Raw genomic sequence first — 27,382 nt, forward strand, 5'->3', positions numbered from 1 at the left:
AAGTGTTTGTCCATTGCAGGGTGAACAAACCTGTTTTCTTTGACATCTTCATGAGGGTTCTGGTCCACAATGAGCCACATAAACACTATATATATATTTTTTTTCTTTCTTTTTTTTTTTTTTTAACTTTAAGAAACCCGTTGACTCTTCATTGAAATCAATGAACATGTAATTGTGGACAGTGGAACATTCACAATGCAATAGAAGATTTCTGCAGAGAAACCAGTCGGCGAGGGACTGGCTCAATTGTTTTCTAAATGCCTCTCCCAAGAATGGATAGTCAATTTATTTTCAATTTGAAGCTCCTATTCTTGCAGTGCTGAGAATGTCTATCCAAACGTCACAGTCGTTGTAGTGCTGTTCTTATATAGTAACAGCCCATGTGTGTTCTCAATGGTGAGGTAGAGTATTGGGTTGTTTGTTGCTTGCTCAGACTTGGGTGTCTGTATTCATCATTTTTTTCTTGACATAAAGGTGACATAGAAATGGCTTCCAAGTTGGACTCTCTATTATACCAACGGAACCACACATGACAATTTTTTTGGGTTTGTTTGTTTGTTTTTCTAGTCTGCATTAAGAGGTAGAGTATAAATGATCAGTATTTATATTCAAGCTTTGTTAATATGCATTGCATTGGATGAATCTCAGACCTTCTATCCTGATGAGTATCCTGATTCTTGGTGTATTAATAGACCATTCTCAGTCTCTGTCATTTTGGTTGGCAAATCAGCCGTTTGGAACTCCGTCCACCACTACAGAGTTGTTATTATTTGATTTGTCCATTCATTTGTGGTTCCATTTTAATTTATATTTAAATAGGCACAGTTCCAAACAGCTGATTGCGGACCAAAAGTCACATGACTGAGAATGGTCTATACATTTGTTAAGTGATGATGTCATTGCTCTACTTCCGAGTCCCCCAGAACTTTGGCCCTATTCACTATAATGGGATTGAACTGATTTTAACCTGCTGTAGAGCCGACTACAAGGCTCTTTTTAAACATCTGATCGCAAAGAAATATTATATTTACAACGGATTTTCATGAGTAATGCTTTTCTGACATTAATTATCTCCTTTTTTTTTTTACAAACACAATGAAGGCTAATTTTGAATATATCTTCGTTTTTCCTGGAGAAATGGTATATATTGCTCTATTATTCTAATTATTATGTTGCAGTGTTTGTCGGTCCGGTCCGGAAGCAGCTCATTATTATGTGTGATGTCACCTATTGAGTAGCGCCTCGTCTAACAGGAAGTTTCCAGCATAAAACCAACTACTGCCAAACAGCCTTAAAGGCACACTGCGTAACATTTTGGACAATACTGTTGCCATTAGTACAAAACATGCTCCTAATGACAGAAAATTATATTACTGCAGTGGGTAATCAAAAAATGGATTTGGGTGAAAACCTAACCTGTTTCAATTCTGCAGCCTTAACATCTCCATGGAGATGAGCTTGAGATGTACCCTCTCCCGGTAAAGATACAGTCATGTCTTACAGTATATTAGGAGAGGTGAGCCGCTCACAGCAAATACACATGTTTGGACATTTATGAGGTATTTTTCAATGATGAAAATATCTGTCATAAAATAAATGCTTGTATTTCTATTTCATTTATCATTATTAAAAAGAAGCAAGTTGAAAATAGTCATGCCAAAATATTTTAAATGAGATTTCTCACTAATGTGGGACATGCTCTGAATGTCCTCTAATCAGCCCTTAATCAATCCCTCATTCATCTATGAAAGTGTTGTCCCCAGGGGATACACGCCACTGTCCCGCCTTATTTCTAAATTAAACTCCATCACGAATTATTGCTGCTGTGTCATAATGGGAAAACTGTTTACATTTAATCAATATCTAAATAATTAGTGGAAATGATCTGTTTGCTGACTGTGTAATGAGAGATGCAGCTGGGAGAGTGTTACGGCATAACCTTTGAGTGCACAGGGCTAAGAATAAAGGGCTATGGAGAGATTTAAGCACGGGAGGCCAGTGGAAAAAGTGAAGTCAGTCCAGACTGACGCAGAAAGACAAAGTCAAATCTAGGATCAGTTGAGGTCAAACAAACTTTTTCCAGGGTGATTTACCTATCACTACCTACCACTTTTAGCAACATGATGATTTGTCATTTGTGTCAATACTTGTCACAACAGTTTTATTAATACCTGAAAAGAATATTTACATGTAAATGTATTCTTGAAGTAGCCTTGAGGAAATAATGTGGTAGAAAACTTAAAGCCGTACTTAGTAACTCATGCCCCTAGAGGCCATAAGCGCCACTGCAGGTGTCATAGCATGTTGCGTTTTTTTACTCATTAAATGTGTTTGAGAGTAAAGGAGTAAGGAGGAGTGGTCTTATTATTTACGGTCTATGGTATTACCCCCAGATGGACTACGGAAAGGAATTAAAGTAAACAAGCTGCTTAGTACTGCTTTAAGTGAAAAAGAACAATATAGTGGTTAGGGTCTTTAACAAGTTATATACCCATCATATTTAAAGACATTATTGTGTATGAAAGTAAAGCTTCATTAGCATAACACCTATTCTAGCAGCATGGGGGTAACAGTTTGTGTAAAGTTCAAAACAATATTAGCCTATTAAAGCCCGATGCCTTCTTTTTTGTTTACAAACAATGAAAGGCATTGCGCATGAAATTATATTGTCAACTGAGGTCCAAGCTCCTTCCTAATAAATGCTAACACATTTCTAACATCCCAATTCCTCACAGGGATGAGCTCAGAAGCAACAACTTTCAGGGAACCATGCTGCCAACCTGCCTGTTCACACTTGAGGAATAATATTTATAATTAGAAACACGGTGAACAGATCCTTTAACGGGACGATATGGAGTTTAAAAATGTTAAAACTAAGTATTTCTATCCCCCTACACGTTCCAGCCATGTCCTATATGTACAGTGAGCACAGGCCTGTTCACCACAACTGCCTCTAAAATCCTGCACTGTCACTCAAAAAGGTGTTCATTCGGGTCCAAAGTGCCGTCATGCACGAGCTTAATATAGAAGCTGCAGTTACGCATAAGACCTGAGATGGCAGTAGTGAGTATAAAATGACTAACTTCCATCTAGCCCCTTTAAGATGTGTTTGGTAGTGCAGCAAATAAATTAAAAGAAGAACTTGACATTTTCGTACCAGTTGGTTTTATTATGTCAATGCACACTTCAAAAGCAAAAAAAGCCTTGGCATCCTGAAAAAAAGAAAAAAAAAAGGAAAAAGAACATTTGAACAATACAAATCATTCGCTTGAGCCTGCATCCACCAGTTGCCAAATGGATGCACGTTACATATTATTGCAAAGGGTCACTTTTGTTAAAACTCATCAGCAAAAGATAATGGAGATGAAAATAAAATTTGTGGTTACATAAATATGGGTCATTTCATCGTTGTATAGTGGAAGATACAATTCCAATATGCAAACACACAATAAAATAAAACAATTGAAATATGTGACCCACAACAAAACAAACGTGTACATAACTGAATCAAACTTCTAAGCTAAGGGTTTATCAAATCACAAAAGACGCATCGTTTGTTGATTTATTTTAATACTCAAAACTATTTGAGGCTGTATCAAAAACTTTGTAAAAAATTAGGAGATTTCTTTCCAGTGATTATGTAGGATGAGTTTTAAGTAAAGTCTTTCTCCTAATCTGTCTTGTTGCCATCAAGCTTCATCAACCATCTGAGTCATTGGCAAACAATCCATCTCTGCGAACTGGAGAGAAGAATTACCTCAGTAGATAAAAGTATAAAAATAAAATAATATCCCAAAATAAACTGTAGGGCTTTCATTTCACAATATATACATTTTTGGTGCCATTTTGCTACAGTACCAAGCCAAAAGGGGCTTCTGATGTGCTGACCTAATCTGTACTCTTACCACAGCTTTTAAATGTAGTTTTTTTGTGATGTTTTAAGATTTTTAATGTTTAAATTAATATATTTTATACTTAACATTGAAATACAGAACCAATTTAGTCAGAAAAAAGTATACATTTTACCAATTGGGCTTCACTAAGGCTCATAGTTGTAGCCATGATCAGATAAGCTCCTGCAGGTTATTTTAGTGAGGCAATCCTTTCCTTCAGGCGTCTCCCAAAATGAACATAATGCTACCTGAAGATCTTCCATTTACAGTGATAAAAAAAAAAGAAAAGGAAAAAAAAATAAACCAATAAAAATAAACTAATTATTCATTCATCTCTAAAATAATCTTAGGCTATCTTATTATTTTCATCAATACTAGACATTGTGAATAAAAGATAAAAAGAGACCGCTAGTGTTAAAAGGCAAACCGTATTGAACCGGATAAAACACAAGCTCGTTCATTCACTCGCGCACACAGGGATCCCCGTTCTTTTGTCCTCTAGAGCTATTAGAGATCAGTGTGTGGCTTTTTTCTACATATTTGGCCGACCTAATACCCCCTTTTTTAGAAACACGACCTATTGCCTGCAGTTGTCTGATGGCACTTCACCGTCTTCTCAGATTAATACAAAGAAAAAAAAGAACAGAAAAAAAAAAGTTGTTAAGCAAGATGATTCAGTCCAGACAAAAAGGGAGATTCTAAAACCAATCGGAAAATTATTGTATCCATGTCAGAAAAAAAAAAAAAAAAAAAAAGACAAAAAGGAAGGGAGAGCACACCTTATGTCAGACCAAAACGGGTCTAGAATCCGATATCCAATGTGACAGGAATTAGTTTGTCTTAGGCCACAGTAGAAGCTGGGCTATCACTACAAGCAGTAGTCCATCCCAGCTGTTTCAAGCAATCATCCCCTCATTCGACTGAAAATCCCCACCCAACTCCCTGACTAGATACCCCTGTAGTTGTTTTGTACTTAAGCACCTCTTGTCATTCCTCCAAGAAAATGTCCAGACAGACAACACCAGAAAGGAAACCATCGCAGTTCCTCAGGCATTTGCTCCCTCCGCCCGACAAAGGGGAGGGGTATGCAAGTCTTAGGGAGGCACATAGGGGGGTGGGGATCTGTAGGGGGTCATGTTCTTGGGACGGGAGCCCTTTCCTTCCATTGGCGTGGAAAAGGGGGGAGGAGGCTGATAGGGCGGTGCATTGGGATCCTCGTCCCGCAATGCTGTGTACTCCCCCAGCAGTTCTTGGTTTAGGGGAGTTGTCTCTGGGGTGGCCATGTTGGGGTATTCAGGGGGTGGGAGAGGGGGTTTTTCTTCCTGGAGAATCAAAGGCATACTCGAAGATGGAGGAGGTTTGGAGTCGTCCAGTTCATCAGCAAAAATGATAGGCACGCCTTTCTTGATGAAGGTAGCCTGGTCCTCGATGGTCAGTTTGCCCTTTCGTTTCTTCCTGTAGCAGATCATGGCGATAATACCTGCAATGAGCAAGATGGCTGCCACCACCACTGCAGGAATGACGGTGTGGAGATAGACATCATCTGTGCTTTGACGGCCAGTTCCCAAAGCGGGTGTGACTGCTGGTGGCTCTGGTATATCAATCTCTCCCGGGGGAATGAAGGAATGTGTTTTGCAGCTGGCCCTGCCCTTCACGGTAACACCCAAAGGTCTGAATTCAGGCTCCATGGCGTAGCAGAAAGTCTGTGAGGGGCGCCCGTCAGCACTGGCCAGGGTCCGGCTCATGGCTATGAGCTGCTCCTTGGGACATGGGTTCTGTGGGAGGCTGGTGTTTGTCCATTCAATGACGATAGATCCTTTGCTAATGTTCCTGATACTCACTGTACTGCTGTTGCGGTCGCCCAGTGCATATGCCAGCTTCTTGACCAGTAGAATTTTCTTATGAATGTCATTAGTTACAGAATGTGGCTCACCATCAAATCGGGCAATAAAGATAACAGGAGATTTGTCATTGGTAGGCCAGCGGTTTACACGTACTTCAAAAGCATCAATGGCATTCAAACCACCCTTATCAGTGGCCTGCATGAAGTATTCATGTTTTCCAACATGCTGAACATCAGGAATTCCGTAGAGAAGCTGACTAGTGGTGTTGAACTGAATCCAGGAACCTTCTCCTACAACCTCATTGTGATTCTGTCTCAGAGACAGGCGGAGCTTGTCTGTTGTACCATCTTGATTATCAAAGAAAGTATCGGATGGAATCTTCACCTCAAAATAGGTACCAACCAGCGCATTTACCTGGTCAATGGGATTCCGCAGTTCAGGTTTCTCATTGAAGGGGTCTGGGATAACAGCTGGAGACTGTGTGCTTATTGGCTGGGCAGTTGTGGTCTTTGGTTCTTTTGGTATTGGAGTGGTTGTTTTGGGCCTTTTGGTTTTTCTTGTAGGTTTGCGGGTAGGCATCGGAGTGGCTGTGGGTTGCACAAAAGACGGCCTGGTCATAGTTGGCTGGATAGATATGGAGCTGGTGGTCTCCATAACTATTGTTGGAGGAGGAAGTCCCTGTGTAGGAGTGTGGGTAATAGTATCACGGAATTTGATGGTTGGTTTGCCAGGGAGAGGAACAGGGCCTCTTACAGGGGGCGCCACACTCTCAGTTGGTCCAGCTATGGAAGGTGAGGAGACAGTTGGGACTATTCTCACAGGAGGAGGTTCTACTGCAGATGTCGGGGGAAGAACAGCAAGGACAGGTGTTGGAGTGTTGTTTAATTGCCTCCTTACACGTTTGGGGATATGAGGTTTCTTGTTGGCAATGTGCCAACCCACAACAGGGTAGCCAAGTTTAGCCGACATAGCTCCCTCTTTAGCAGGGCCCTGGACACTGTCGATGTTTGGGACGGTGCTTTGGTCCAAAGAGCAGCCAAGCTTCCACGACAGGAGGGCGCCGTTTTCCACCACCTAAAAAAAACAAAAACAAATAAACATTGTTACCATGAATAAATAAATGACACAGACCACCAAAACATGTGTCAGGTGTATTATAATATTGAATTGAATAGTGCATTAAGAACGCACAGTGGGTTGCAACATTGTAAAGACGGGTCAAAAAAGTAATAACACTGGGTGAGGTGTCTAAAATTTTAAACTGATAAATGACATTTTACTTTTATTTTTACTTTCTGTAATACTGTTAAAACCAACCCTAAGGATGTTACAACCAGATCCAGCCAAGGGGCCAGTTTCAAGATTTATTCTGAAACCAGCATTTCAGAAGTGAACATGCTATGTATCAAATAATAAAAGTGCCTGTGTATATAGCTTTCATACATTTTCACCAACACATTCTAGATGTAAGCATGCTTTGTACCAGAATATATGCACAAATACAAATTATATTTCATCTAACCCCAGTATTCCCCTAATTGTCATTAGACAGACAGGCACCAGGTCGAAAGACGTTATAAAGACAATACCCTTTCCGCAAAAAAATGTACCTGATTGAAAGCAATTTCATTTTTGGATTCAGCACATCAAAATTGTCCTAAATCAGCTCACAAAAGTTGGACGCCAAATTTGTTGTTACCTTTAAAAGGTAGTTCAAGGTATAATACAATGAACAAAATATAAACACAAATGAGAACAAAATAAAAATTATAATAAAAAAAATCTATTGGCAGTAGCAACATGTTTACATTCATCGTGCAGTTTATTGTGATTGATAAAGGGACATTGTTGTAGGTATTTGCAGGTAAATGCACATGGTTTGAATTTTCAGTGGGGTATGGCATTAGAAGGTTACCTAGTGTGCAGGTTTATAGAGGTATGGAAAAATGTGGCACCTGGAGGAAACCTGCACAAACATGGGGAGAACATGCACACTCCACCCTGAAAGGCCATGCCAGGTCTCAGGACTCATGACCTTCTTGCTTTATGCAAAAGCACTAACTGCTGGGCTGGCAATCTAAATTATTACTAGCTCTGCAGTAAATGGTAAACTAGTAAGTTTACAATATGGCCAGCACGGTAGTACAGCGGTTATTGCTCGTGCTTCACAGCTAGAAGGTCCGGGTTTGATTCCCACCAGGGACGTGGCCTTTCTGTGTGGAGTTTGCATGTTCTCCCCGTGTCTGCGTAGGTTTCTTCCAGGTACTCCGGTTTCCCCTCCCAATAAAAACATGTACAATAGGCCAGGATGAATGTGAATGTTCATTAACATGCACTGACCAAATAAACCAACAATATGAGTGTATTCACTCACCTTTTTGGCATTACCAGGACCAGCCATGAATGCTGTCATGTCGAACAGCCTATTGTTGACAACTGGGAGCATCTTCATGTGCTGTAGTTCCACTCCTGAGAATCTTCTCATATTATCCAGCAGGGTTACTCTCTCTGCCGAGTTCATTTTGGTCAAATCAGCATCAAGAATGACAGTCAGCACTGTCACAGGCTCTTCATTGTTGCATGAGAATGGTTGGGCTTCCTCTTGGCCTGAAGCTTGATTAAACGCCATCTGAATTGCTTCGATGTCCATATGGTCTTCAGGATGCACCGCAATGGAGAACACCTCTGATGAAGACGCAGACTGCTTGTTGTCTGTGATGGACACAGAGATGTAATGGACTCCTTTGTCCTCCTCCAGTGGTAAACCCTGCAGGATTCTGCTTTCGGCATCCCAGTGCAACCAGGCAGGAAGGGACTCCTTACCCATCTCAGTGATCTGCACCACAAAGAGAAAAAAGATGTATCAAAACACTGCACGACTATTTAATGAGCAACATTAAACTAGTCATGTCACTAGTACACAAGGAAATGTCATAGAAACAAAAGCCCAGTGAAATTAACACTAAACTAAACCAACTACAACTGGTCCCAAATGCATTATATTTATGTTACATGTTAAAAATAACATGTCAATAAATGTCAAACTGTGGGTCTTGTGGGCACTTCACTGATAACAGGAAGATGCTGAGAACGAATGACGACTTAAGCCCAACCATCAATCTAAAATAAAGACCTAATATATGTGGCCCTCCTCAGCCCCCACCAGTTAATTTTGTGACTAATAAATCCTTGTTGATAAATTATGCAGAGCTAGTGCTCCCAAGACACATCATTAATGCTCTAACCAGCACACAAGGCAATGCTGCGGGAAATGTATATCAGCAGACACCAATGTACATAAAAAAGGAACAAAACAGTCGTATACGTAGACACAAAACCAACAGACACAAGAAAAAAGAACGCAGAGACAGACAAATAAAAAATTGAGGCATTGTTGTACAAAAAAAATGAAGCCTTCTCATTTTGTATTTCCCTTTATATTCTCCTCCAGTGTCATCTAACTCCTCCTCCGCAGTGTGCAGCCCCTAGCTCCACTGCCACGGCTTTGAAATGTCATTATCAGAGTATGACAGGCCTTTTTTTACCCACAGATAAAAGCTTATTTCTGGTTTTAGTGCTGTCAGGGAGATATCTCATGCTTCGCTCAGAACGTAAAATCCATGTTTGAAAGTGATTACCGCATCATTTACAATTAACTTGGTGTGAGTGATAATAAATGATCAAAAAACATGCACCACTGCCTCTGCTGGCATTTAAGCAACTCCGTCATTTTATTCAATTTGTCACCGAATGTTGAGACAATGGCAACAGCAGAGTGATGATTTTACACTTTCTGTCAGCGCAGAAATAATTAATTCCTGTAAATGTGCCCTTTCCATTTATTTATCTATTTTTGTGCGAGTGTAGTTCGATATTGAAGGGTTTGCTTTTTGACATGGCATGGCAAATTACATTACAAAAGGCACAATGAAGGACATGTAGGTTGCCAGGCAGTAATCTCATCCAAACTCATAATTGCCTGGTAAATTACCAAAGGGTATCTGGAGAGCACAAGGAGGATGACTCAACGGGCGATCACTGATTATTTTGGCAATTAAAAACGGGTTAGAAGGAAGACATGTGTTAGCGGTTATTTGCTCTTTTGCACGCCATTTAATTAGTGAGGAAAAGGTATGATTAGCATTACTGTTTGATAACCTATGGTTTGCGTATCTGCTGATATCCGATATTTACCGATACCAAGAGACTTTGGACTCTTAAAAGTGGTTTTCTCTGAGTGAAAAAAATATTGATCTTACAATGGAGAAGAGTCAATTAAAATCATATTTTATTGTCATGTTACAGATCAATTATCAATTATATCTATTAATAAACTCTTGGATAAACATTTAACACAGATGACTTTTCTACACTAAATATCCTTGGGTATGACAGGCTTTAGGTTAGATTAAAGGGGCTAGATGCAAGTTGTGGCCATTTTGTCCTCACTACTGACACCCCAGGTCATACGTGTAACTGCACCTTCTATATTAAGCTTGTGCATGACGGCACTTCGGACCCGAAGTAAGAACTTTCTGTGATAGTGCAGGATTTTAGAGGCAGCTGTGGTGAATAGGTCTGGGCACATTCTACACATTAGGCCATTGCTGGAGCAAGTAGGGGGAGGAAAATACTTAATTTCAACATTTTTAAACTCTGTATAGTCCCTTTAAACTAAAATACAGACACTTGGCTTCAGCAGTGGTCATTTTATTGCATTGGGCAACTTCAGGTATTTCTATCATAGTTTCTATCCCAACCTTGATTCGTCTTCGTTAGCAGTAGCATGCTCCAGCTAGCTTTAGCATGCTATTGCTAACCTCAGTGATAGAATTCTCCAGATTCTTAGCGTTACAATGATATGCAGCATTCCCATATTCACTTAGATTTAGGTGGTAAAAGTTGTGTTTTTAAGGCGTTCCGAGCCAAAACTAGCATCGGTTAAGTATCTGATATTTGTAGCCGAGACCCGATATCGTATTTTTCCCAGTATCGGCTCCGATATCGGATGCCAGTATCGGATCGGTGCATCCCTAATTATTATTAAATTCTTCAATTAATAGCTTCCTCAATACTGTCTGATAACGTCTCATGTATTGGGTCATCTTTGAAAGTGATGAATCTGACTTCCGGTATTAAAATCTGAGACGACTCTATTTGCCCTTTCTTAAAGAAAAAAAAACGCCATGTACAATGAATGTTAATATTGCATGTGATGAAACCCAACCCAATCCACTCGAGATAAAGAGTTCTGAAGAAGATGTAAAGAATGAAGCGAGAGGTCTAAGCAAAAGCTGTCACACTGTTTGCCCCTGAAACCAAAGACGGCTAATTAAAAACACTAAGAACTGATAATCTCATCAAAGTAAGGACCCGTTTGATCATCTTTTCCTTTTCACTGCACTACTCACACATACAACGGCAAAGCCACCATGACTATCGGGGGCCTAAGCAACTGTGATGGGAGCAGAAACCAGCGTGTTGTACTGAGCGACAGGCATGAAATATTACGTGACATTATCGCACTTCCCTGGCCTCATCCTCATTTTTACGTCGCATCGCTACTCTGCCTCCTCAGCCTTTTCTGTTTAGAGTTACAGTCCTCGATGAAAGAGGGAATCTAATTTCAGGTCATGCAAAAAAAAACAAAAAGAAAGAAAAAAACTTGAGTGATTGCCAACCAGACTTTCAAGGCTAAAGTTATATTTATATAATTTGGAGATGTGATGGCTTTAGTTCCTCGTGTCAGCAGAAGGAACAGCTGTGGCTGAACAAACAATCTGCCAAGGATAGCCTTACTAGTCCCCCTTTCCCCCCTCAATCAGAAAAGTAGAAAAGTTGAAGAAGACTGTATGGTTGGTAATCGCAACCAAGAGGATGCTCTTCCAGTGGGTTTCTTCTATTATTATCATTTTTTTCTAGTTTACCATATCAACCGAAAACCAAAAGTTTACCTTACTTGATCTTTCACATTCATAGTCATGTCAAGAAGTAAATTATGGAAAAGGGGAGGGAGACGGTTTCTTTGTTTTCTTGTAAAAACACTTTGAAAGCAGACGTTTATTCGCAGCGGTGGAACTTTGACAGAATCCATCTATTTATCCCCACTCTCACAGTGCTCTCAGTGCAATTGAACAGCCCTGACCTTGCACTTCTGAACCCATTTGAGAGCGCCGTTATACCCACCATGACACTCTGCAGTGACACTTGTTTCATCCCCCGAGATTTGCAATGGAAAAGCTGTTTGGAAAAAGGAAAAAAAAAAAAAAAAAAGCGCCGGAACACAGAGAGGGGATCCTGACAGAGACAAAGACGCAGAAGTATGCATGAGATGAAAGAGGGGTCAGGCAAGAGGAACGAACACCAGCCAAATCTCTACGCAGTGATATTATGATGAGGCATGGAGTGTGTCTGCGGCCGTGGGAAGAAAGCCGATTATTGTTGCGGCGAGGGGGGAACGTGAAGAAAGGTGGCTATTGTTAACAGGGACCGGGCTGACAGCTCCACTGATAAGCCTCATATATTGGAAGGCGACGGGATGAGGAGGAACGAGATGGGGCGTGCTGGGGATATGGGAGAAAGGATAAGAAGCCTGATGTGGAGGAAGTGGATATATACTGTACGGGCCGTTGGGTGAGGGAAGGCAAGGAAGCAAGGTAATGAGAAAAAATAGAACTAGGCTGAGATGTTTTTTTTTTTTTTTTTTCGAGGAAGAACGTGAGAGGGCACACGGGGAAGTGCTGGCATACTCGAGGTAATGGTGGGGGGGTGGGGGTGAGGGAGCAATGGGTGCGGATGCTGGAGTTATAGTCGTGCGCGAGCAGGGTGGGGGCTTATGGGTGGCCGAGAGGCAGGCGGATGTTTACGAGGGGAAATCCATCTTACAGCCCATTTTCTTCCGTTAAAAATTCATTTGCGGCACGACGGCCACAGCAGGCGTATTCACAATCTTTAAGCAGCGCAATCTAAGAACTGGGAATATATGAGGGCTTGCCGAGCGATGCCGGATTTCAAAATGCCAACTTTTAAAGACAAAACAGTGGTATTGTTTAAGTTGGAACACGTTTCCAAAAGGGACCAATCAATTCAATCCAAGGAAACAAGGTTGCTTGAACAAAACAGAAAGCGAATGTCAACAAAAGGCTACTTAAACCAACACGGTGCATTAATTCCAGATACACAATTTGAGCAAGGGGAAAAAAGTTCCTCCATAGGTCTGCTCTACCAAACATAGCATACAGTTTCCATTGTGGGATTGTGAGAATTCCTCTTTCCAAGCCATTAATCACATACGGAACACATTTGGGGTCTGTGGGATTGACAGAAATATTCAAGAGCGCCACATTCGGAAACGGCTAATACAAAATTGAATGCAAAAACACGTGACCATAACTGTGCTTGTCTTGTGCTTTTTTTTTTTTAAAGAGCAGAAGTCCCCGGCAAACGACATTAATCTGACATGAATTTGCAAGTAGTGTTTAGTCTGCCGTATTTTTCCACACGGTTTATAACGTTGACTGAATGTTAGGTCGCCGACAGAAGCCGGCTATTGTTTAAATCCAGCTGTGTGGGTGAGAGGGAATAAAAACATCAGCGCGTGCGTGAGTGAGAGCGAGGCAGAGATAGTGAGTAATTCTGGTGAGGGCTGCAGCATTAGTCAGAGCTAATGCTAAAAGTCTGCAGAAAACCCACCACATGCTGGGATACAGATAGCGTGCGCTCAAAACTGTACCGCTACTGGGAGAGATAAGATAAGACTTTATTGATCACACAATGGAGAAATTCACTCTCATCAAAAACAACCTTCTAGGGTCTGCAAAAGGAGTCCTGGTCTGTCTCACTTCTATCATTTTCAAACTTAAAAACACTTCAACAAAAATGACATCGCTTCAAGGATTATGGCGCAGTGTTCTTTTTATGATAGTGGTCTTGAGTGTGACTTTTTAAGTGAACATAATGCGACAGTGTTTTTCTTGCTTCCACACTTTAGTTTGTCTTTCCTTGACCATGCGTGAAAGAGTTATGACGTTTTAATCATAGTTCTGCCTTAGTAGATACAACTACAAATGAATCCTACTATATAATTGACAGCGGCTCCGCCTTTAGGGCATGTTTGTAAGCGTAATGTAAACATTTTGCCTGCTAAAATAAAAGGCCAAATAAAATTGAAATAAAAAAACTAGATACTACTTCTGTGTGTTCGTAATAGCATCAACCGTGTGCTAGACGTTTTAGGTGAAAAAAGAAAGTTTCTGCATGGTGTGTCTACTTTGAACTTTAGTCGTCTATATCTATAACGAGTAATGAGTATAATGAGTAATGGCGTCATAATTAATATTGGTAAATGCAAACAAAAAACGTTGGAATAAATGCTTATGAGATCCGTTCAAAGCCAAACTGTCTATCACTTTCAAGCGTGCGCCCTTAAAAGACCTATTACTTTCACACATGCCTGGTGCACAACATTTGTCCCTCGGTCAGCAATCATCCATCTTTTTTTTGTCTTTGATGCCCTGTGAATAAAACATGAGTATCATGATTGGACTAACAAGCGCTTAAGTCGAGAAACCATTAAATGTTGAAACATGTCTGCGGGATAAAGAGACAGCGTAGAGGGGAGTTGGTTAAACTGTGGAAAATCTGTTCCCAGAACAAGAATTAAGGACACTGCTTAAAAAATAGGGTAATATATTTAAATCATTTTAGATATAATTCACCATTGGTCTAATAAAACCATAGGAAATAAACGCAATTAACTGAGATCCACTGAGAGACACTTTTTGTTCTTTATTTAACACAAATGCTCGCTAACAAGGCATAGCTTTATTACAGTATGCTGCCCCTAAATATAATCTGCAAATGTAACATTCAGAAGCCAAGTGGCTTGGCTCTTAGAGTTGGGAAAACCAATGAAAGCAGTCTGTAGCAAGGCAACTCCACTTCCCCTTTGGGTGACAACCAGCATCCAGAACGGAGCCAATCCACAACCTGAGGTTGCCTAGATACAGGAGGACATACTATGAAACTTAAAATTGTATTATCTACGTTAAAGTGCTATGCATACAGGATGGAACTAAAAGCCTTCACTATGTGTAATCCCCATTAACAAAAAGAAAACAAACTTTAACATAAGAAAGAGCAAATTAGTTTTTTTTAGGAACGCATAATTAAGGAGATATAAATCAAAAGTCCTGCCTGCTCTATGCCTAATTACATAGCAACAGCCACTGCCACACACTGCTGCATGTAAACTGATGGCTGTAAGCTAGCTCCCAGCCTGGGTTAGTGACTCATATGTTCTGCAGTGTGTTTTTATCTTCACATGGCCTCCTCCCTTTTTCTTCCTTAATACCAGTTTTCCACTCCTATCCTGCCAGCTAACAGTGGCAGAGCCGCAAGGGCAGGAGAAGTATTTGATGTTAAGCAGTGGAGGGAGACAAAGCGTGACAACATGCTTTCGTCACAAGATCCTTGAGAGTCTCTGAATAGTAAGAAAAACTTAAGCTTCCAAAAAATACTAATAATTGGTTTAAAAGAGGGGTGACAATGGTTTATAATGCAAGGTTGGGACATGATGGAGAATGAATGAAAGGCACAGAACAGGGAGTGCTTTCAGCGAAAGCACACAGAATTGTAACAGGATTCCTGAAATACAGTGAAAGGAAAAGATAGCAGGAGCAGGAAATTGAAGAGGAGGAGGAGAGGGAAAGTAATGAACAGAGAGCTAAAAGAACAAACAGAATGGGGAGGATAAAAAAAGGTCCCTCCTCCACTAAAAGTGCGCTCAAGGGGAAGGGCCATTTACAAGAGCAAACTTCTGTCTCAATTCATCAAAAGGCAAGCGATCCGAACTGCAGTCGATGTGTCCTGACAGCCGGCGAGTCCCACAATCTCTCAGCTTTCCCCCCGCACGCTGACAAAAAGCACTTAAATATGCATGTGTTGAATGTGTGGATGCACTGACGGCGTCGGCGACAAGCACACTATACACAATATTTATTGTGCCGACAGCTGCTTGTGCCTTTCCACACACATCCCTCATAACAAGAGACAAACCTCCACCAATATTGTTATCAAGGGTTTGTGTTAGGAAACAAAATGCTGAGTTAAAAAAAAAGCTAAACACAAGCAATTACACGACAGTTAGCTAGTAGCATTTAGTTTCCGAAAATCCACAACAGAAAACATCCTATGCTTGCAGGCATAACAAACATCGGAACAACAAAGAACAAAGTACAGAAGAATATTTAGCTAAAGCCTGATGTTTCGGGAATGGAACATGTAGAAAACGAATGGACAAGGAAAATCCACAGTGCCTGCCAGCCAGTCCATCAGCTGATCAGCTAATTATGCTGGTAATTGTGGTAATGAGGCTATGGAGAGTGCTCATCTGTTGGCCAGGAAAGCCTGTACTTGCTGCCACTTTCATTAATAATGGTATAGACCATACAAGCACTGTAGGGTGTTTCTGTCCTAGAAGCACCTGCATACAGATGATGCTGCCACAGCAAAGGTCCTGCCATTTCACCTGCAGCGGCTTGACTAAATTACCTCTGTACGGCTTGGCATCCTGCCCCAGAGATGACTTGTGGAGCTCTGGTGTTTAGACCACATATTTATATTACGTGTTGATTAATGAACTAAATCTAAACTCATTTATTTAACAGGGACAATGTGTTCATAGTTTCCATATGCAGTCCCTAAGAACACAATATATAATGTGTGTCCATCCAAATATACACAAAACACACTACAACCATCCAATCCCGACACCATTTTGAACACAATCGTGTAAAATTACATCAATGAAAACCTAAAAACCATAATCACCATTACTTCGATGAGTGCTGACACTGCTGGCTTTCCAATAGTCAATAATAAACAACAAATACTTAATAGTGAGGGTCTATGTGTCCCCATGATAGGGACAGATTATACATTCTCACAGTAATGGAATGTTGGTATCACACGATTATAATATTCTAAAGTAAAGTAAACCGACTCTGCTAAAACTGGGTTGCGCCTGGAAGACCATGAGGGGAAAGCCAGGGCTGTGCGGTCAGTGCCATGAGGAGCCGCACACAGTGCTGTAGGATACACACAAAAAGTTGTCATGCTGCGCCTGTAGTGCAGCTTCCAACTCTAAGGTGCGGTAAGTGCTAATGACACGCAAACCTGATGCAAAATGTACAGCTGAATGCTCGCACTTCCTCCTCTGCGGTGCGAGTGTATAAATGAGCCTCTTATCAGATTGCCATGGGGTCATGACGTCGGGTGCAACTTTGAGAGAAAGCAAACATCATGGCCAACAGACACGGTTCAGATGGTTTTAAAACCGGAAATGACATTACACTAAAATGGCCAAAATTGGACTGGGGACAGTAAAGAATACTCTAAAAACCTATTTCATTCAGTTTATCAGCAGGAAAAAGTTTAGAGTTTAAAATCCTATTTACAAAGTGATCAGGTGAATCACTTGTGTGGATTCATGGAAACAAATACATTGATTCTAGAATTCTTTGGGACTCTTCTGTCCAAGTGTTTGTGTTAAGTCTCTATTCATTCCGGTTGTGTGTATGAAGTCAGTTACACAAGCCATACTCAGTGAGTAAAAATGTGTCCTCTGAGGCCGATGTCCTGCCACCTAGAAGCGAATCCTCTGTGTGTGAAGTGAATGAATAAAAACTGCTGCTTTCACTGATGGGCCCCGGCGCACTCTGCGAGGGGTGAATGGGCAGTCGGGGCTGTCACGGAGCAGGAGACCTCTGGCAGATTTTCATAAGAAAGGGCTATTAGTATGAGTGCAACGGCAAGCACAAAAAATTGATTTGGCCTTTCGCTCCGCAACCTTGAGCACCGACCTTCGAAATACCTATGGGGTCTAACATCTGAAGAGGAGGGCGTCTGACAGAGGACTGTTGAAGTTTGCAACAGAGCATACAAGACAGTGGGGAAGAGGTGAAATTAAACAGGCAAGTCAACAAAGACGTTTGAAGTTGTGTGTATCTCGACTGACAGCTGGAGCCTGTTCTTTTAGAAAAAAAAAAAAAAACTTTCCTGGATATACAGATGGTTTCTGACCCTTTATTGCAAACATACTGTCGAGCTTTTCAAAGTCTTACTTTTTGTCTAAATTATTAATTCACAAAACATCCCATTTTTTGGAGAAGTGGGCTCTGTCAAATCCTGTTGATTTCAAAGTGGGGCCCCAAGCTTACAGTGTGACAGATGTAATCAAGTTCGGGAGAGTGTCGACCAAATGGTGAGGGAGGCGCCATAAAAGACGGGGCATTGTGATGGAAAGGGTGATAATATGACATGAAAGCCAATTTAAAATTCAACCTCGAGTCCTGGAAATTATCCACGAGTATTTAACATTTCTCCAGATTCTAAAGCGAAAGGGCTTTTCAAATTGAGCACACTGCTCGCTCTACTTATACAGAACTATGAAACTATACAGCAAGGTCAGGTTAAAATTCAACACCCCACAATGACCTGATAAAGAAAAGGACTTCATCCAAGACATAACAAAACAAACAATAGTCTAAATAGAATTGCCCAAAGCTTGTAATGAAAAGGCAGGAGGTTGTCAGGGGAAAAAAAAAAAAAAAAATCAGCAAGTTATTGAAAGCACACAGAGAAAAGGTGTGTGGGCAAACAAGTAAAAAAAAAAAAGAAAAGTGGGTCAGACAAAATGGAAACAGGAATGAAGTAATCAGGCAAAAGTGAAGTGCCCAAACATGAGGTACTACAATAACTAGCATCTCAAGCTCCTTATCTGTTCACCCAAGCTGGCAATTGACCTATTAATTCTAATCATTATGAAACAAAGAACTAATGTACAATCAGGATCTATTGCCAGGAGACGACTTAACCGTCATTAAACTTACCAAAGGGAGTTTTAAGACAAAGATTAGTGAAGAATTTACCCAAAACTTAAGCACATTTTTATGCTACTGAGTTATAATATTCTCTAGCAGACGTAGTCAGTTTAATATGGCAGGAAAATGTTTGAGTACATTTCCATGTCATTCACCGCAGGGGGGTAAGACTGATTTGATCTGAGGGAATTTGACAGGAGCAGAGAGACGGAAGAAGGGACGCTGGAAAAGTGAGAGTATACATACACGATTGAGAGAAAACAACTCAAAGAGATAAGTGAGCAGAGAAGACGAATAGATAGCGATACAATTTTGTGCGAGATGTAGAAGTAGGAAATGTAGGTATCCAAAGGAGAAAGTATAATATTCAGCAAGCCAGGCATAAACTGTAGGCGGCTAGACAAAAGGGGATGAAGACAAATGACTTTTATTTGTGAAGCTAACGAGGGAAGGTTAAGAATCAGGGCAGACTGTAAAAGATAAACGGAATTAAGAAAAGTGGGCTGAGGTATGAATAGGCAGGATTAGGCTAACAAAAGAGCAAGCAAAGAAGGAACAAGCTAATGAGGAAGCGGAAACAGGCAAGTAATAGCCAGGAAAATTCAACACCGTCTCCCAATTAACACACTAGACCCGATGTGTTATACAATTGCACATTGCGGTGCAATTAAAAGGGCGCATTGCTTTGAATGGAATTGAATACATTTCTTTATGAAGAGAGAGTAGGGTAACAGTAAGTAAAAATAATTGTACTTCTGACTTTTGTTTTTTGGAGGCCATCTGTAGCTTTTTATGCACTTCAATACAGTCTCTCAGCTTGTGCTAGGTTTGACTACTGATCATATAAATAACCATTTATAAATCCAGCAAGAGAAAATTAAGAAAACACACCTTGACAATATCACCGAGGTAGACACCCTCCATCTTGTTTGGCACCTTCATTCTGAAGATCCGGCCCACCACCGCCAGGGAGTCGGGGAAGGCGGTAGGTGCAGCCGTGTTCTGCTGGCCTGCAACAGGTCCCAGTGTTTTGACATACTCTGTTGATTCCTGGAAACCCCGCAGGAGCGAGGAGTGCATTGAAGCTTCCAGCTCCAGTCCAAGCCCGTCCCGATCTCCACCGGCGTCTATTATCACCATGTCATCCATCTGCACATTCGCAACCACTGGGGTTAACCATCCTGTCACAGCGAGGAGCAAGCCCAACATCAAAGCTCTAGTCCTGGGTAGTGTCATGCTAAGGCCGCTCCTTGCCCAAAGGCATTCAATACTTTGTTTATTGCACATTCTTCTCTTTTTGTCAGCCCGTCACTAACAAATAAAAAAGTGGATGTCCACGTCACGGGGGAGTTAAGAGGGTGCATGCACCCAAAGGAAGATAAAACAACCCCCTCCTTTCAGTGCCCTCTTGTCTTTCTTCTCCACCCACTCTTGAGTTGAAAAGCACTCCTGCTTGCTTGGCTGGCGCCAGGCAAGAATTGTTCAGCCTTCTCCTGTCCCACCTTCTCCCTCTCTTTAGTCCTCTGTTGGCCTATTCCGTTAGGTCTTTTATGCTCCACACTCAGAGTCGGAGGGTTCCCATTGTGCCACCTTTAAGATCTGTGAAAAGATAGAAAATACAGAGAGTTTGGTTAGAATTATCATCAAATTCAAAAGTAAAATCCATAGACAATGCCACATAAACTCTTAAACTGAATCAAAAGTCAATTGTAAACTCATTTGCATCACATACTCTCATTGTTGATAGACATCAATCAGTGTTGGGCTGTGAAGGAGGTAATAGTCTTAATGCAATGTGATTAGTTGCTAGCAGGAGGTTTTGCTCTTTGACCAGTCTTTTTCCCACGTTTATTTTCAGTTGCTCATTGGTAAGCGTCCCCAACTTCATACCACAGAATAAAAAGTAGAAGAAGAGTGCGAGTACTGACAGGATAGTGAAAAGAGGGACTAAGATGGATGGGCGTAGAACAAGAGTAAAAGTGATATACGGTGGGACCTCGGATTAACCAACAATGCTCAACCAGTGAAAGCCTCCCTGGAAGCTGTAATGAATGCATGCCTTCGCTTTTGTGAGAGGGGTCAAATTGAGTGTGTGTAGGTGTGTATGTGTGAGTCGAAGAGTTACCACTGGAAGAGAATGGAGCAGAGGACTGCAACCCAGGGTGTGTGTGTGTGTGTGTGTGTGCGTTGAGGGTTGAACTTTGGGTTTGTTATTCATAAAGCATCGTCATGAAAGAATGGATCCCCTTCTGTGCAAGTGTGTGCTTGCCACAAATGATTTCCCTTGAGGCATTTTGTCAGAGACAATGAGATGGACAGAAGACATCAAAAAGGAGTAGAGAGTAAAGAAAGTAGAAACTGGAGAGAGACCCCTATGGTGACTCAATTTTGCCTGGTAGCAGATGCCCAGTGGATAAAGACACTTCAGGAATTCACAACAACAACATCGAGACTCATGTCTTTAGTCAGTCAAAAACAAGGCTACATGTTAGCTCAACTTTAGAAAAATTTTAGAGTATGCAGTTTTGCAGACTAGTCCAAGAAGAAGCATTTTTATCGAAAAGAGGGGATACATCTGATTTGGTTACATATGCAAACGATGCAACAAGACTATTCCCTTGTCCGACGCCAACACAACAAACCTCTTCTATAACCTAAAGAAGGTCCACAAAAAAGAATACATGATATATATCGGTATCGTGATATAAAATAGTCCATTAAAGGAGTATCTTAAGTAATATACAATTTATTTCCTCATCGCCCAGCACTACGTAAAAGATACAAACTCTTTTTGCAAAATATATTCAAAAATATATTGTCAAAATAATATATTGTAAAAAAAAGATATTAAAAAAAATAGTGAAATCTCCTGCATTGAAACACACAATTTGACTATCTGATAAAAGTGTGTTATTTTCTGACCACTTCCAATGAATAGAAAACTGCCTGGATTACGCTGTAATTGTACAGCTTTGTAAGATACAGATGGAGGATTTGAAAGTTTGAACTTGTTCTTTTTTTCTCTTCATATCTCCTCATAGTATTTGGAATTGTACCAGGGAGCCTAAGATGGCTGCCAGGGGGTAAAATACAGCCCTTTCATGTTGAATATTTTCAACTGCAGTGCTGAGGGCAACTTTCTCCCAATGCATTTCTCCCCTTACGGATACAGTTGCTGTTGTTCATTCTGTCCCTTTCATGTTCAGTCTCGTCAAGTTTAGAGACAATTTTGAAGCCTATACATGTTTCCTATTTCTCGATATTGCTTTTTTAAATGTTTATTTCCCTTCACTCTTGGTCAACTATCAAAAACAGTTTGTGTTTTGATGGAGTGACAAGGGGCTTGATGACGTTGAGGGAGTGTCGCTATGAAAGGGCCAGCTGAGGCATTTCTGCTGCACAATAAAAACTCAAGCAGACAGGATGGGGGGCAAACTCAAGATGGTTTTAAATTAAAGCCAGGGAAACTATGATGACAATATTGACTGCGAAATAAGCTCAACTGAATAGGAAACAATTAGATATGCTACAATAACAATTTCATGAAAAATAACTGATTTCCCTGTGGTAAAGTGACACATACCGCAAAGCTCTATTGGCCATCATGTGAACTAACTATTCTGCTGGGTAGGGCCAGTTGGATGAACTTCTTTGTGTGGAGAATTGGGAGATGGTTGCATCAGTTGAAACATGGTAACTGTGGTGACACCTTTGTTCCAAGTAGACACTGTACAATGCCTCGAGTGACTTGCTCGGTCAAAGCTTTTCAGGATCTTTTACTGCCGAGATGTGGTGATGGGCCGTTTGGGGAATTCACTGCCTGACGGTTTCCCACATACTGAATGCACTTGGTTTTTGTGGGCTGCCAAATGGGTGGTTAAAATTTAAGCCGTCTATGTAAGAAGGATTTTTTTTTCTTTTTAAAAAGGAGGGGGGTTAATTCTTCAAGTTTGGTCTTTCAACTCAGCCGACCAAAGTAAGATATACAAAATAGATGAGTTACAAATGAGCCAAAATGGATGCAGTCACTGGAGAAAGACTGTTTGAGGCCTTTTTTGCGGGTGCTGAAATGGGGAAGTAGCAACAGCTTTCAGATATAAATACATTTAAAGGCATGACACCAGCATCCCCAAAGCATTCTGGACTCGGGTTGCGAGGACATCTTAAAAAAGAACAGTTAACCGGACACTTGGTCCACTTTTACTGCTGCTTCTTCCTCGGCACATGACCGCGGAGACCAGAGGAGACCAACGGATGTTATGAGAGTAAAGGTGAAGGGGATCAAGGGGATGAAACACTGTGCTAAATATGGTAACGGAATGGGGAGGTTGAAGATTATTAGTGATCAGTTACCACAAAAACAATGTGAAAACCGCTTTGAAATCTATACTTAGCACAGTTCAAATACATTTCCTATTTGGTTTTTAATAACAGGGTGGATCCCACACTCCTTTGATTGCATTCAAACTGCCAACAGACCAAATATAGTTAGTCTCTTACTGCGTTCTGATTGGATCTACCCCCCGTATAAAACCAATCCTTCTTTTAACACCTTTATTTCATCACGTATTGAAATTTCTAAAAGCTGACTTTTACGAGAAAGAGAAAGTTGAGAGAGAGAGTTGTGGTAACAAGATACTTGCACAGTTGACAGGTGGCACTGACGCCTCAGTTCAGGTCAGTTCAGTTTATTGCAGAGCACAGAGGCTAAAATGACTACACTGTGGCAAAGGTATATGTCATATGTTGGTTTCCCATTATAATGTTCAAGTAGATGCACTTTTTACAAATTTGTGGCGGCAATGAATAAATCTTTGTTGCAATAAGTGAAGTTACTTTAAAGCAGAGCCAAGTAACTCATGCCCCTAGAGACCATAAGCGCCACTGCAGGTGTCGTAGCATGTTGCGTTTTTTTTACTCATTCATTGTCCGTGAGAGTAAATACTACGCTGACAGAAAAGACAAAGGGAGAGAGGCATATTGTATATCCAATTACACAATGGAGATAGTTTTTGTCACTCAAACTTGGCTATAAATACTGTTTAAGTGGCCACAGTTAGCTTTGCCCTCTAGCCTGTTAGCTTCTTCTTCCTGATTCTATTAGTGTGTATTGGTGACTCTGACCCTGTGGCAGGGAAAGTTGCAATTGTGGTTTTCTGGGCAGAAACACCGGGGGAGATGAAAGACCACCCAATCATCCCATTAACACTTGCAATACCCTCAGAGGGACTACGGAAAGGATTTATCAAGGAAACAAGTTACTTAGTTCTTCTTAAATTTACACAGACACACTAATACAGTACCACATTTCTGATCATAACATTTCAGGATGTTGCTTCACTCATTTCTGGCTGGCTGCTCAACGATCCTGCTAAAGCCGTATGTGTCACCATAAGGCGTCAAAAGGAGGCCGTGCTAATACGAAAACAGCTCAGCCCAATCTACCCACAAGCACGCATCGAGTTTTCAGCAATGCATTTTGATTAGTGTTAGAGAAGAAAAATGTTCATTTACATTTTAGTCACACACTCAAAGTAGACTATAAAAGAAAAGACAAAAGTGTGTGGAAAACAATGAATATGCCGTACAAAATACTGAGAAATTACGAGGACACCTACACAAACAGCTGAGAGTAATAAGTCCCAGCGCACAGTTCCGGCCACTCCTCAATCACTTTGCTTTGATATGTAAGGAGCTCAAATATGCATGTGACAGCTGGAAGCAGATGTGAACCTGCCTCATAAAACACGGAGGATTGTGGGAAACTCAATTGGGTGAGGTAGAAACAACACTCAAGAGGGACAAGAAAATAGAACGTCACCTCATGGAAGACACATGGGTACATCCATTCAAAACCTAACTAATCTGGTTCACCATGATGAACTTTTCTATCATTAGACACGGATGTAAGAAGACTGTGGTGTGAGTGACTACAAGAAAAACACAAAGACCTGAAATTAATTTAACCAGTTTAAAATGTTGTGCCTTTCATGACCTCCTAGTGTCCTGAAAACACCGTGGGATTGTTACCATTCTGAAAGCGGGCGTTACCCCAAACACCTGCAGCGACTTGAACTGTCATTTATTATCTCTAAAAACAAGATACTTATCAAAAAATAAGCCTTCTATAAAACAAGCACCACTGTTTCAACAAGTGGATCATCCACCCACATGTGAACGCGACAGATAAACAATGGGGGGAAAAAAGCCTTTTGCTTTGTTGTCGCAGTCTCAATAGAAGAAAAGAAATCAAATGCAAGATGACAGAAGCAAAACAACATTGTGTGGGTCAAAACGATTGCTCAGATAATGTCATTCCCAATTTCTTTCCAATTACCAGTTGTTTCCCCCCATAGGAATCAGTCTCCAAATTAAACTCTAATTTGAGGTGAAGTCAAATAAATAAATGACAGACCACAGTGAGGTGAAATCATGGGGATGGAGGTTCTTTGTGACTGCAGCCAAACATGTGTCCACTTTGATTAGAGTTGTGTTTTGGATCATCATGGCATCAGCGCTTTGGCCAATCTTGCTTATGATGTTGTGCAAAAGACTGAAGATGCTTGCGTTTGCGTTTGTGTGCATTTGTGAGTTAACAGCTAATAAGGGGGAAAGTGTTCACACATCTCCATAGGCTAATTATAACAGTGCAACTGCGGCAAAAATGAAACATGAAAAAATTACCAAGCGCACCAAGACAAAGGAATGAAAGAGGGAATACAATTATTGTCAAAGATTGTGTAGGCAGTCAGAGTAATTATATTTCGCCCACGCTATAGTTAGGTTTCTTTTGAAATGAAAATGACACATCACATGCAATTTCCAGAGCTGGTCATCCAAACAATTTGTGCTGTTATTGAAGGACTTTCCATGCATGTGTACATGGATTCCACTGAGACCACCAGCTCAGCGCTTGAGATGCACTGACAGCTGGGGGCAAGTGGGCACGTCATGTGCGTCTGTGAGAGAGACAGCTGGAGACAGTTGCCGGCGTGAAGAGAAAATGACAACACATGACCTTCTGTCCGCTCTGACGAACACGCAGAGAGCACAGACATGGTCCTCGTTTCTCTTCAACTCTTCACCCCTCTCCTCACGACTCTGGGGACTCGCTAATCTCAGCGCTTTAATCGTGGGTGATGCTCCAGTCCGTGAGCTTTTTAGCCCCAGGTAACATCGAATTCCCTTCGAGTGTGTCCTCTGCATTTTGCTTTTTGGAGTAAATACGTAACTGCTGGTGATGTTGAAATTACTATGTCAGTTACAGTCATGTTCATTGCTTTCTCCATCGACAAAAAAAATAAATAAATACACACCAAAACAAGGGATGAGACAAACACACACAAAATTATAAGGTAAATGTAGCTTTTATGCAGTTATTAGCAGCCATATGGAGTCTGAAAAAGCACACTCTACAAGGACTAGGGCAATAAAGTAAAGTTAAAAGTTCAGTGCAGCACTTCAACAGTCATGCATACTATACACAATCTGAGCTGCAAATATATTCAAAATATAAGCCCTCAGGTGTGCTTGCTGTATATACCTCCCCACTGAGCTTTACAAGTTCCATTTAGCTGCACAATACATACTGCATACAACCAGGCTTTTAAGACAAACCTGACTAATCTAGGTCAGTCATATTGTGTTGGTATTCCGCAGTGACCTGGATAGAACTTACAAGCAATGCAACATCTGGATTCAACATAAAGTTGTATTTTTGCTGTATTGGCTTGAGATTTTTGCTTGACACAACCGGTTAAAGTTTGGTGTCAAAGTCTTGTGGGTGCCCGTCTCTCTCCGCTGATGAGCTCGCTATGATAGCCATCTCCTTCCATTCCCCAGGTGGTGCAGGTCATCAATTTTCATCTGCTCCTGTCCTATCTGGTCACCAGGTTTATGGACATCCTTGATGCAAAACCCACCAGTCAGCAGCGGGGTGAAAAGGAACAAAAAGAAACAGCCAAGTAGACAAAAATATGCAGTAAAACTTTAACTACACAAATAACCACACAGTCAGTAGAAATCTGACCAACGTTCCGAGACTGGGGAAAAAAGCATCTAGAGCTGATGCAGAGATTCTCCCCTCTATTGACTGATGATTGACAGTGTCTGGTATGGGTTTAGGGGCTGCACACGGCATGAGCTGCTATTTTCATCACAGTATTAATGAAGATAGTGGATTAGCAGCTAAAAGACCACAATAGCCAAAAGAGTAGAAATATTACATGGAATTACAGCAATCTTAAAAGTGTCTTTCTCTGAGTGAATCTTCTATTGGTACAGTATTGGATATTTGTAGCCGCTTACCCGATTTTTTCCAGTATCAGCTCCTATATCTGATACCAGTATTGGACCAGTGCGTCCCTTGTTTTCACGACTTCTTTATGCTGTATTTCGAATCATATTTCTAGGAGGGCATTTCCAGTGTTGCATTTCCTGATTTATTCTGATTTTTTATTTTTTTATTTCTCATTTCCCCCCTCTCTTTCCTCCCTACTCCACACCACCTCTAAATTGCTTCCTGGTCATTGCAGACGTCTCATCGGCGAGACACATTCTTTATCTAGCTATGATAATAGCAGGCGGTAGCCGATAGCCCCACAGCCTCAGCAATGTGACCTCTAGCTTGCTGGCAGGGTTTTAAAAGGTGCTGTGGCAGTTGGGACATTTTCTGGACTAAGGACGTCCCCCATCTGCTAAATTTATCACAGTTATACAGACCCATCCAGCTTCGTGCCGGCAATACCTTAAACAGTGTCCTTAC

The 27,382-nt window shown here is 41.0% G+C and overlaps 1 protein-coding gene across 1 annotated transcript in view; it reads right to left on the minus strand.

The window, feature by feature from the left end:
• Positions 1-3,162: 3,162 nt before the first annotated feature.
• Positions 3,163-27,382, minus strand: part of dag1 (dystroglycan 1) — a 37,430-nt gene continuing 13,210 nt past the window's right edge. Inside the window, exons 2-4 of the mRNA XM_079578334.1 lie at positions 19,510-20,217; positions 8,112-8,573; positions 3,163-6,811 (exon numbers count right to left, since the gene is read on the minus strand). Coding sequence (XP_079434460.1) covers positions 4,988-6,811; positions 8,112-8,573; positions 19,510-19,905 — 2,682 coding nt within the window. The 5' untranslated portion in view covers positions 19,906-20,217 and the 3' untranslated portion in view covers positions 3,163-4,987. The remainder of the gene's footprint in view (positions 6,812-8,111; positions 8,574-19,509; positions 20,218-27,382) is intronic.

Source organism: Gobius niger (genome assembly GCF_951799975.1).
Source record: "Gobius niger genome assembly, chromosome: 20".
NCBI classification, from domain to species: domain Eukaryota; kingdom Metazoa; phylum Chordata; class Actinopteri; order Gobiiformes; family Gobiidae; genus Gobius; species Gobius niger.